General features: G+C 40.9%; 1 protein-coding gene across 3 annotated transcripts in view; it reads left to right on the forward strand.

Moving 5' to 3' along the window:
• Positions 1-13,104, forward strand: part of TEX14 (testis expressed 14, intercellular bridge forming factor) — a 67,637-nt gene that overhangs the window by 40,123 nt on the left and 14,410 nt on the right. For 2 of the 3 annotated variants that reach the window (XM_045836923.1, XM_045836924.1), the window contains exons 19-26: positions 563-682; positions 2,250-2,316; positions 4,519-4,600; positions 7,108-7,170; positions 7,657-7,784; positions 8,727-8,932; positions 10,275-10,371; positions 11,494-11,568. In XM_045836923.1, the coding sequence (XP_045692879.1) occupies positions 563-682; positions 2,250-2,316; positions 4,519-4,600; positions 7,108-7,170; positions 7,657-7,784; positions 8,727-8,932; positions 10,275-10,371; positions 11,494-11,568 (838 nt within the window). The remainder of the gene's footprint in view (positions 1-562; positions 683-2,249; positions 2,317-4,518; positions 4,601-7,107; positions 7,171-7,656; positions 7,785-8,726; positions 8,933-10,274; positions 10,372-11,493; positions 11,569-13,104) is intronic. The other variant, XM_045836925.1, reaches the window with a different exon arrangement.

Below are 13,104 nucleotides of genomic sequence, written 5' to 3' on the forward strand. Positions count from 1 at the left end.
TACTATTGAGATTGCATTGCTATTTTAAAAATCACTATCCTTCACTTGCCTTTGAACTGTAATAACACCCAAGGGACTCCCTAGTTCTGAGCAGCCTCAGCCTTCTCTCCTGCAGGATGATGCCAATACATGGACTGTGTTTCATTCACAGCTTACTGTGGGGAAGGAGAGCAGAGGCGGGTGTACAAGCAGGCAGGAAGGGCCAGCTCAGAGAGAGTCACCCTGACTGCTGGGTTATTTTATTTTGCTTTATTATTTTACTTTATTTTATTATATTTATTTTATTTTATTATTTTATTTATTGGTTTTAGATAGAGAAAGAGGGAGAGAGAGAAACATTGATCAGTTGTTCCACTTAATTATGCATTCACTGGTTGACTCTTGTATGTGCCCTGATGTGGGGGATCGAACCCACAACCTTGGTGTATCAGGTTGATACTCTAACCAACTGATTACCCAGTCAGGGCCTTAGATAACCCTGTTTTTGACACTACATCCAACTGTGAAAGGATTTCTTTACAGTGGACACCAACTTAAAAGTGATTTCCTGCATTTCTAATAGGATCAGTCCGGGCAATCAACTTGTTCACCAGAGTCTTCTGAGGACATAACAGATGAATTTTTAACTCCAGACAATGAACATTTTTACTCTTCAACTGCTCAAGAAGACTTAGCTCTAGAGGTAAAAAATTTACAGTTCAGGGTAAGGTACATTTTAAGCTTTCTCCATTGCCTTACTCCTTTTAAATTATTTTTATTGAGGAAAAATAGCCTCACGTAAAAGTATATATAATATTGATTTAATGAGTGTTTTCATGTGCTTTGAAAAAACATCTGAAAAATACGACTATTGAGAATGGAAGGTCATGCAATTTCTTCCAAATTTGTGGTTCTGACATTTATTTGTACAGTACTTTTTACTTTTAAGTGTTTTTCTTCATTTTACCCAATTTACATATCCTTTCTGGGGACACATAAGGTCTGCTGTACTTTTTTCTTTTAACCAAACTTCGCCTGAGGTAACATTATTGATCTTAGAGAGACAGGAAGGGTGAGAGGGAGAAACATCAATCCGTTGCCTCCCAAACACTCCCCAACCAGGGACTGAACCTGCAAGCTAGGTATGTGCTCTGATTGGGAGTCAGACATGGCCTTTCAGTGCCTGGGATGACACTCCACCCAAGGAAGCCACACCAGCCAGGGCCTGCTGTTATTCTTCTGTGTGAGGAGGAACTGGTGATCCACAGATGTGGGGAATTAGCCATGGTCTACCAAGCTTTAGTGGTGGGAGAGCCAGGGTAACAGCAGCAAATAATGAAGCTGTCCAGTACACTAGGCTTTCTTGGGAATCTGCTTAGCTTTTGCAAAAGCTTATTTGTACAGTGTATTTTCATTTATAGAGTGAAACTCATTGGACTCTCTTATTTACTTATATAATTTCTACTTCATCTCCCCACTAACCTGCCACCTTTTTTGGATCTTTTATTATCAGTATGGAAGGTCGGGTAGAGGAAAGGGAGGATCATACATGTCAATCACAACATTTGACTGACAAGAATAATTTAGTGATGCATCAAAAAGCATTATTTCCACTTGTCTGCACTTCTGAAAACTCAGAACAGTTTTCTATTATTTTCAACAGTTCTTGATTTTATTGTGAGCAGGCTGGGATATTATGAACATTTTTAATAAAAAGATATATATATAAAATACGTATATAAAAAGTATAGCAGAAAAAAGTATACAGATCTTAAGTGTTTAGCTCATGAACTTTCACAAACTGAATAAATTCATGTAACCAGCACCCAGATCAAGAAACAGAACGTTATTGGTCCCAGAAAAGATCTGCTTTGTGCCTGCTCCTCCCCATCACGTCCTCCCCTCAAACTGATGTTCTGAATTCTTACCCCATAGAGTAACTTTTCGGTCTGGGTTATTTTCCGGCTCTTTGGCTTTTCTGATAAAACTTCCGGGAATCAAAACATCTTTGTTGGGAGGTTGGGTGAGGAGGGTATAATGATGAAGGGAAACTCACATAATTCCTACTTACAGTGGAAGGTGGGGGAGTCTTTGTTGAGGAGCAACATATGGTACAAATAAGTACTTAGTGTCTGCAAAGCAGGTTTGTTATTTTTCTATAAAAGATGTAGGAATCTTACGAAGATTTTCAGGGTTTAAGAACATCAGGAAATTCTCAACCTTTTGATGATATATCTGCCTCCATTGAACCTCCTTTCTCTATTTTGCAGACCTCAAGTCCTATAGAAGAAGACTTTGAAGGAATACAAGATGCATTTGCCCAACATCAAGGCTCTGGTAATAAGCCATTAGGGCAGATTCCTTTGAGAATCACTTGCCTTCACTTTGTGTCAGAACACAGATGTTTAGAGCTGGAACAGTCTCAGAGATAACCTCCTCCAGGCTTTTCTATTTACACATGAGAGAACCTAGCCTCATTGATTTCCCCTTATTAGAATATATCTCATGCCCCTCAACAGCCTCAGGACATCCATACAGCATGTCATTTATACTCCCCCTTGAGTTCTTATGGCCTGTGTTGTAGTTGTTGCTTCTTTTTTTCCTCTAGTCTTTCACTAGCATCCAGGCTTCTTCATGGCACATATCAGGTATTTAGTTATCTTTGCCCAGCTGACCTGAGGGATTTACCCAGGTCATAAAGTGAGTTATTCACACAACAGAAACTAGAAGTAGGTTTCCATGTCCTTCTCTATGCCAAAAGGCAGAGTGTTACCATCATTTTCCTTTTCTTGCAGCCAATAGTGCTGAGTCAGCATAACATTCTTCCCTTGGGAGGCCTTTGGTTCTGTACAGCTTAGCAACTGCTTTCTGTTACATAGGAAGTTAACCTTGGATCAGTAGCTGGGGTTTGGCACAAGACAAGATATAAGAACCACTGATTCTGATATAGACATTTAAAAAAATTGTATACTTTTGCTCTTTTAAGGTATGCAACCATCTAATTTAAAACCAGAGTTAACCACCTACCAAGCCATGTAGCTGTCCACAGTCATGTCTCAACACTCTTAACCAGCTTTGCAGGGTGGGCTTGGGTTTTCAACTCACTCTTTCTCCTGCTGCAGCCGCCAGCTTCCATTTCTAACCTGATCCAGGCCCCAATCACAGTTGGGAGCATTTTAAGAAGCCTTAAGCTTTTAAATGAACAGTTAAATTCTCAGGATGATCTGTATTATTAAGTCCCCAGACCTAGGTCTTGGGCCACGCACTTCTTTCTGTGGAGCCTCTGCCCCTGGTTACTTCCTGGGAGAGCCTGGCCTGCACATAGCCACCTTGCTTGTGTTTGGAAGAAGGTTGAGTGGAATAGAGAAATTAGGGCAGACAGGTCAGAAAACCTGGGCTAGTTTGATTCAAACATCTGCAGTACATGAAGAAGCCTCTGATTTCTACTGTTTCATTCTTTCAGCCCTTTCTCTCCCCTTTTCCACTAGGGCTCTGATATATATCTGCTGCACACCAAGTGATGAAACAGGGGTAACAATTGGACACGCGCTGCTTCCAAGCCCAGTTCTGCCACTGATTTTTTTTTCCTGCATGACCTTGGGCAACTTACTTCACTCCAGGGTCCCACTTTCCCCTTGTATAAAGGAAGTGGTCAGACTCTAAAATCTCTAAATTCCTCTCCTGCTCCTGCTCTAAATTGTGCTTACTGGGAGTTCATTTATGCTTTGTAGGTATTTGAAAGAGGGTCACAGGAAGAAGAACCCCAATGCATCTTCACTGGTGGGATTTCAGAGCTCCTCGGTACCTGCTAAAGGGAGCATTCTTCTTGTGGGCCTCGTACTGCCCACCAGACAACATGGACCTCAGGAATGGCAGGGGGATTGTGAGCATTTGCTAACAGGGTGGGCTGCTCTGTCCCCATCTCTGTAAATTACAGCAGTACAGTGGTGGGAAGGAGCATGGATACTGGCCCTGTCTGCCCAGAGGTCTGCACAGTATCTGAGAATTGGGGTGGGCTGACTTCAGACATTTGATGCCAAGGAGAACAGAAGGCAGTGAATTAGCTCCTAAAACTCAAGACCCCACCCCTACTCCTTAAGTGGTGTTTGATGGCCACGAAGCACAGTTAGCACTCTGAGAACACCCAGCTAATGGTCTTTTCTATTTGGAATCAGTGAACAAGCAGTTCTTGGTTTCAACGCCCCCTGGTGTCTGTTGACTGGAACCAGGTCAGTTTGTCTTCCTGAAAGACAAAACAACATTTGTCTCCAGAAATAACTGTGTGGTTATAACTGGAAGGCCAGTAAATAGCTTGATTGTGTTGTGAGTGTCAGAGTTCTCCCCTCTGAGCAAGGAAAATAAACTTTCAGAGCAAAAACCTCTTGTACAGCACTCAATCCAAACCCAATTAGGGAACACTTTTGTTTATCCAGATTATTTCTCATTGTGGATAAGACCAAGGGAAATTGAAGAGAATAAAAATAATAATCTGAGTTGGCAACAATTCTTTTTACAAGTGCATTTACTTTATTCTTTCAGGTGGAAGAGAGGTCCAAATAGGAAAAAGCGTTGCAAAGAATGCTGAGGTTTTGACCAGGTCTCAATTCCAACCTATACAAAGGTATGTGCTATTATTTTATTCACAGCATCAGACTCATAGAAGTGATGTTAATTGGTGATAACATCCCATTTTTATATATTGCTCATCTTAACATGTATTAGCCGCCACGTTCTAAAACTTAGCTTTAGCATCTGAGCTTTGCTAGGCCTTGTTTAGCAGAATCGTGAGGGGCCATGGAAGGCAGTCATCATCTGTGTGCAGGTCCTGACTACCTTTCTACCATGTGACCTCCCTCAAGTTTCCCAGTCCCTGTCTTCTGTTTCCCTCCTTGTAAACTAGGAATAAGAATCCTTACTGAGAATGTTGACATGGGGATTAAAAGTAATAATATAACTCCTGGGTATTTAGCCCAAAGAAATTAAGACTTATGTTCACAAAAATGCATATGTGAAAGTTAAAGCTACTTTTTTTTGTTGCCAAAAGCTAGAAACCCAGATTTTATCTAATAAGTGAATGATTTAACAGGTTGTGATACGTTCATACCATGGAATACTCTTCATCAATAAAAAATAATGAACTATTTTTCTTTTATTTTTATACTTCATTTTAATTTATTTTTTTAGTTTTTTTTTTTCTTGCATGTGTCCTAACTGGGGATTGAACACACAATGCTGGCATATAGGGATGATGTTCTAACCAAGTGGGCTACCTGACCAGGGCTGGCTGGCTGGCTTGTCTGCTGTACTTATTTACTTATTTATTTTTATTGATTTTGGAGAGGGGAAGAGAAAAACATTGGTTTGTTGTTCCACTTTTTTACATCTTCATTGGTTGATACTTGTATGTTCCCTGACCGGGGATCGAACCAGAACCTTGGTGTATGGGGACGACACTCTAACCAACTGAGCCAGCTGGCCATGAAAAAGAATGAACTGTTGACACACATAACAATCTGGATAAATCTCTAGAGAATTCTGCTGAGTGGCAAAAGCAATCACAACAAGTTATTTACTACATGATTTCACTTGTATAACATATTTGAGATGATAAAATTATAGAAATAGAGAACAAATGATTTGTTTCTAGAAGTTAAGGATGAAGTGGGGAGTGGGAGGAAAGTAGACAGGGCTATGAAAGTGTAACACGAGGGGTTCTTGTGGTGGTGGAAATGCCTCTATCTTGGTTGTGATATTGTCCTATAGATTTGCAAGATGTTTTCATTGAGGGAAACTGGGTAAAGTGTATTTCTTAAAACTCCATGTGAATATATAGTTATCTTATAATGAAAAGTTTAATTAAAAAACTAATAATAGATGTAAAGGGCCTGGTACAATAACATTTAGTTTACTTTCCCCTCTCTGGGCCTCAGTTTCCTTTTCTGTAATAATTATAGCTAGTGTTTCCTATGCAGCTACTATATGCCAGGTACTTTGTTTTGTCAAATTTAATTCATGTAACAATCCTATGAGGTACGTACTATTATTTCCACTTTGCCAATAAGGAAAGCAAAGTTCAGAGAGTTTAAGTACTTTTTCTAAGGTTGAACAGTTAGTAAGCATCTATATCACTTAGGCTAGATTATGCTACATAACAATCCCCAGGTTTTAGTGGCTTAAAACAATAAAAGTTTATCTTTGCTCATGCTCCATGTCTATCATGGGATGGCCAGGAGGGGTCTGTGCTTCATTACCTTCTATCAGAGATGCCAGCTGAGGATAGTCTCCTTCTCTGTGCTTTCTTAATTGCTGAGGTGACAAAAAGGGACATGGTGGATTGTGCACTGTCCTTTGAAGTTTCTTCCCAAGAGTTACATCACTTTCACTTACGTTCCACTGGTTAAAACAAGTCATGTGACCACTTATGTAAATTAGGACAACCAAAAAGTATGGTCCTACTGTGTGCTTGGAAGGAGACCAAGTATTTTAGTGAAGAGAATTAGTTACAACTCAAATTCAAAGTCCATGCTCCTTCCTTTTTATTACTGGTCTCACAGGATTGTTGCAAAATTAGAAATGTGAAAACATGGAGGGATTTAGCATGGGATCTGGCTTATGGTTTGTGTTCAATAAGTGTTGAGATTAAATACTAAGATTAAATACTAAATACTGGTTAAAGTAAAAATGGGTCAAGTTTGTCTTCAGTATTCTTTTCTGGCCATTTTTGGCACAAGCCTCCCTTGGCCTCTCCTGATACTCTGTGTCAGGAAGCTGTCTCTCACCTGGTCAGGCCCCATGGCAGTGCCCCTTGCTCCAACCTCTATCCCCAGCAGAGTTCCCATGCTCCATTGATTTCCTCTGGAACTTGCTCACTGCTGTAGAACATCCTTAGCTGATTTCAGATGGGCTGATCCTTTCAGTGTCTTAAGAGGAAACAGAGGCACGCAGTGCAAGGCCCAGACATGCCAGAGGACATGTGGCTAGTTGGTAGCAGAGCCAGGACCAGAACCCACACTTTCTACTTCTGAGCTTAGTGCCCTTCCTGCTGTTTCTCACACTGGTCCCTTGTACCAATTTAGTGTACTCAGCTAACAGGGAATTCATATAATTTTCTCACTTGCTCTCTTACAGTGAACAAGGTGAACAAGAGGACACATTAAAGGAGTCACCAGAGGAGCTGAAAGGGAAAGACATGTATGGCTACTGAAGGGCTGCCCAAGGATACTGTGTCAAGTTTTGGGTTGAGGGGAATAGCATTTCCTTGTCTGAAAGAATCTACAGTTTTCCCATTTTATGTGAGACTATTTCTTCTTTCACCAGGAAGATGTGATCTAAATAACTAGCATCTTACAGTCAAGGAAATACTGTGATGTTAATAATAACAACTATATGTTGATACTTTCGTGAACAGATTAGATCTGGTTTCCACACATATATACTTTTATCTATGGACATAGTATATTTTTATCTGCTAAGATATATTTAACATTATTGTCTCTTGGTAAGATATTCTCCGATAATTTCTTTAAAATATATCAGATATTCTAAGATATTCTCTAACTCTGGCCTGTTGCCAAATAAAGACTTTTGTCAAGAACATTCTTAAGAAATACATTTCAGGAATATATTGTTTGATTTTTCCAAACATCTCCCAATTATTGTGTGCTTTTAATTCTTTAGATCGTTGACAGACATTCAAGACCTGTCTAGTATCTCCTGTGAACAAGACGGGTCTTTTAAGGAAGTCTCATGCAAAACACCCAAAATCAACCATGCACCTACTAGTGTCAGCACTCCGCTCAGCCCAGGTAGTCACCCACCGGGGGGGAGAAGCGTTTCGGGAGAGGGAGTGACAGCCCCTGTCACATTGGCTCTGGGAAGCCAGGACTTGGGAGCAGACCTGGCAGGTGTTTTCTCACAATTCCGAGGTGTTTCTTTAGGGTCAAAGCTGGAGGGAATAAGCCCATGGAAGGCCAGGAAGGGGTGGTGCCGGTGGTTATTAAGCAGCTACAAGGAGGTGTTTTTACTTTAGTGGTAGAGTTGTGCAGATGTGAAGACTGCTGTGTACCCTGAGCACTACTGAGTGTAGTGCAATATTGTGCATTGCATTCTCTAGAGTTTGTGACTTCAAACAGCCCCTTGTCCCTAAACATGCATAGTTCTGAGTCCCGCAACTGTATACAGCTAGTGTTAATATCCTCTTTCTGGTGTCCTTAGTTCCGGTATTTTTGTAGTTCAAATAATTTCCCTTTATTTTGATGACTAAGTTTAGAACTGTCTTTTTTTTTTATACCTTGAGGAATTGTGTCTTGGGTCAGTGATTATTTCAGTTATTAACAATTTGGAGAACCCCTGGTATAGTCATAGAGTTGTGTGGGGTTTTTTGCTTTTGTTTTTAAATAATATAAAGGATCCAGCCCTGGCTGGTGGTGGCTTTGTGGACTGAGCACTGGCCTGCCAACTGAAAGGTCACTGGTTTGATTCCCACTCAGGGCACATGCCTGGTTTGCTGGCCAGGTCCCCAGTTGGGGTTGTGTGAGAGGCAACTACTCAGTCTTTCTCTCACACATTGATGTTTCTTCTCAATCTCTTTCTCCCTCTCATCCCCTCTCTCTAAAAATAAATAAATAAGTAAATATTTTTTTAAAGGCAGTTTTTTCACAGACCCAACTGATATAATAATAATTATTATTATTTTTATTTTTATTTTTAAAGGATCCAGACACTAACTGCCCTCTTTTCTAAAACAGGGTCAATTTCTTCAAGTGCCAGTCACTATAAAGACTGCCTTGGAAGCATCACATTTCAGGTGAAAACAGGGTCTACCTCATACTGGAGCAGTCAAGAATCTACTGCAGCTCTGTCTGATAAATTGACAACTGTTCGAGAGAAAGCAAAGAGCCTAGATTCCCTTTTTAATTCCTCTAAAACTCTCCCTTCAAGACTAACTGATCACGTATGTATACCACCTCTGTGTTCCCTCTCATTGAACCAGCCTGAAGGCCTCAATGATCCAGAGTGCCATGATTTCTCCAAATCTGTTTTACCTCATTTTACCTTACCTTATTTTACCAAAATAAGTTGGATCCTCTTCGGGCTTGCCCGGGCCTCCTCTCTGGGTTTTTACTGTGAGATAGATTCTAGGTTCTTGTGCCTTTTTCCCTCTAGAGATAATGTTTGGCAATTTCTCTAAAGAGCCAGCCTCTGCTGTAGCTATGATGCCGCCTTCACCTGCGTTGTCCTTTCTCTCTGTCCACTTTCTGTCCACTTGGGGAGGTTCGAGTTCTGTTTCTTCCTTGAAGCCTCTCTGGTTAGTTCTCTGAGAGTTTTGATTGATACTCATCTTCTCTGAACTCCTGAACTAATTAATAGTCTACACTCCATTGTATCCTACCTTCTCTCCTCCCCCACCCCCTGTTCTTGTTCTTTTTCTTTTCCTCTCCCTCATATTTCATGTGTATAGTTTCTTCAAGATAACTATAAGTTCCTTATTGGGTACCCTACATTAAGAACTTGTTGTCCCACACCTTTCCCTGCAATGTGACTTTCCCTATCCTGCCACCACCAAGGCCTCAGACTTTTGAAGGAAACCCTCTTGAGTCCTCCAAACCATTGTCGCCCCAATTGACATGTGGAGCAGTTCCTACTGAGTACTGCCTGAAACTCTGACTCCTAGAATCATAAATAATAAACTGGTTGTGTTTATTCACTAAACACACAAACAAAACAAAAGGAACCTGTTGATTGACATTCTGTAGCAGATTGATTACTGGCTTTGGCCCTCAATGAAAAACCAATTGTTATCTTCTTTGGTCATTTGACTCACAAAAAGTCCCATTCTGAAGTAGGGCAATAAAGAATTTTATGCTTTTGTTCATCAAACTGTTAATTGGGCAGGTTCTGAGTGCCAGGGACCATGTTTGGCCCTCTTCTAAGCATCCAAACGTGAATACAAAAGGCATAGTCCCTGCCCCAAAGGAGCTCACCACCTAGTGAGAAAAACTGTAACACAGCAATAAGTTGAGTGCTACAGAGGCAAAGGGGTGAGAAGGCTTCCTGGATGAGGTGACATTTCAATGAAATTGACTCAGTCAACAAACAACTGGCTTCTTCCATTGATGAGACAGTTAACAAAGAAACATTTTTATAGGAGTTTATTTGAGCCAAACTGATGACATGCCAGGAAGCAGGATCTCAAATGCTCTCAATACACAGCCTTAATGTTGGAGATGATTGAGTTATATGGCTTTTTTAGCTCAATATATGTGTCAATTACCATATTTATGTCTTACCTATAGAAAAGATCATCTACATTTATTGGGGCTGGTCCCTTCAGCAATGCTAAGGAGCCTGACACATCATCCCATGCCACCCATAAAAGGAGCCTGCCAAAAGGTACTACTCTGCGTTTAACATCAAAACACACCTTCATAATAGGAAGCCAGTTTAAGGGAGTCTTAGTCTCCTCTTTGATGTTATGTTAGATTTAAACAAAAATACTATGTGTATTTTCCCCAATTATAAAAGTAAAACACACTTATTATAGAAAACTTGGAGAATAAAGAAGAGCTTAAAAAAGAAAAGCACTGAATTCTATCACCATTTTTAACCTCTTGTACTATTTTGATACATATCTTTTTTATATTTTTAGAAATAAGCTAAAAAGCAGTTTTAGCATAGTTAAGATCGTTATTGTATATCAGTTCTGACCTGCTTTTTTCTTTGATGATATATTTTGAGGATTTCCCCTTACCAGTAAACATTATTAAGAAATATATGTAATGGCTATATAATATTTCATTCTGCATATGTTTGTTAAACATGCCTTTATGTTGAAGAATTGTGCAAAAATCTGTATCTGCACCTCAGCTCTTTTCCTTGGATAGATTCTTAGAAGACAATTCCAAAGCAAGGATGTGAGCATATTAACAGCTGTTGAGACAGGCATATTTATATTGCCTTTGCCACATTAATTTTAATGTCCCGCTTTTTTGGTACAACTCTAGAATCTCCCTCGGGGGGATAAGGATTTTGTGAATTATGCTGAGGGATTTTTGTTAGTATTATAATTGAAGTCTTAGGGGAAGGGCCAAAGTATGATTCCTCCTGTGTCCCCTGGCCTCATAATTGATAGAGAAAGGCCTTCTACTTTGTGTTTTGTTCATTTGGCTGGTCCAGAGCCTCTGTATTCCTTCAGCAGCCCTGTTCTAGAGTGGGCCTCCAGCCTCTTAGTAAACATTTATACTTCATCTTCCCTAAATATCCTTTGGGAGCAAAAAGCACAGATAAAGCAATACTGAGGTAAGGGTGAGGGAGGCAAAGATTTGGAGTTAAAGAGAGAGAAAAGCCATTCACATATTGGGAGATCTCAGCTAGGATTGCCAGTTCAAGAGGCCTTCTTCCTGCCTCAGTTTGTTTCATCATTGACAAAGCCTAAGTCAATCTGTGTGAGGGCCTAGAAAATCCATTGCAGGTCCAGGAGGGCATTAAATCATTTTCCCTTTTATCCTTTTTAAGAACTGGTAGAAGCCATCTCGCAGCATCACATTGATGAGCTACCACCTCCATCTCAGGAACTACTTGATGAAATTGGTAAGGGATGTTCAATGCAGAATGTACTCACTCAGTGACCCTCTTAACTGTAGTCACTGACCACAATAAGGTTTTTTGCCTCAGGTGTGAGCAGTAGTACCGAAGGCCTTTTGAAGGTCTGACTGACTGTACAGAGTTCAGGAAGGGGCAGTTTTCCAGTAAAATGGACCTTACATTACTGCTGAAGCCTGGCCAAGATAATTGGCCTGTGTCTGTTTTCATTTTGTTACTTAGAAGGCCTATGGTAATGATTCGAAGAGGAAGTAACATTCAAATGGCTCATTATGATGAACTCCTGTTATTGAAGGAATTGTTATCTTCGAACCAAACCAGCCATACCTAGGAGGTCTGATGTCTGGCTACTGAGGCCAAGACACCCTGTTCTTTTAGTTTTGCCATTAGCAGGAGATATTGAAGGTATTGGCATTGTGAATGAATCACTTTCCCGAGGGCAGAGAAGTCAGTGGCACAAGACTGAATGTGACCAGAATTTTCCATTTCAGCCAGAAACTGAGCAATACCAGCTCAGTTTTAGTTGTAGCTGATTGGCTGGTCCTTCCCAGCTGAGCGAATGCTGGAAGTAAACATTATAAAGACATTTGGGGCAGGTGATTTGCTTCCCCAGGGAAGACCTGACTGCTCTTTTCTTAACAGACTGGCCAGCCAGCCTCAGAGGACACATCTTGTCAGACCTCTGATGGTTCAGTTCTTGGTATGGGGCTTCTAGAGAATTTCTTGAGGGGCATCTCTTCATTTTCAGGATCTCAGACATTTTATGTCTCATCAGGAAGAGGAAGGTGAATGAGGACTTACCTGGTCTGACTCAACAGAAAGCCACTGTCCATGCTGTCACAAGCCCCAGCCCTGTTGGCTTGAAGAACTTGGTTGGAGCCAGTCAGAGCTGCCAGAACCTTCCTTAGATTCTTTTTCTCTGGACACAGGCCCTTCTTGCCTCAGCGCACCCCTCCCTAATGTCAGAGTCATATAGGTCCCAGGATTTTGGGATCATTCTCTCAGGGCCCCACTCCCTTACCTACTTTCCTCCTCTAACTTCCCAGGGAGCTCTTGCAAAGTCCTCCTCTCCAGTAGCTGTTAATACTACAATAGAATTGCTGCTTGTGAGATTAGAGGATACCACACACGTCCTGCTCAGGTGTCACCTGTTTCTTGGTCCTAGCTTATGGCAGTACATGAAGGCCCTTTTGCAGTTTGACTTTAGTGATAACTTTTCCTCTAGATTCTGATGTTTTCCCCATTTCAGCAACTGTCACCAGGCTTCTCCCCAGGTCTACCCTCATGGTACTGCTGTATCTCAGTGCATTCTGCAGAAATGCTCCCTTATTTTACTTATTGGAATTATCTGGGCCAGGTTTCTAGGTGATGCATGTACTTTGAGATAGGTCAGTGATTTTCCAGCTAGACAAAGGGCAGAGGGCATTTGGGTAGTTTCTCTGAATAATGGGTGCTCCCACCTGGTTATTGTACACTGTCACTCTGTTGTTATTTCCCCTTGAGAGCTTTGGGGAGTGACCTGGA

The sequence above is a fragment of the Phyllostomus hastatus genome, unplaced genomic scaffold (genome assembly GCF_019186645.2).
Source record: "Phyllostomus hastatus isolate PE091 unplaced genomic scaffold, TTU_PhHast_1.1 phas_contig_210, whole genome shotgun sequence".
Taxonomy (NCBI): Eukaryota; Metazoa; Chordata; class Mammalia; order Chiroptera; family Phyllostomidae; genus Phyllostomus; species Phyllostomus hastatus.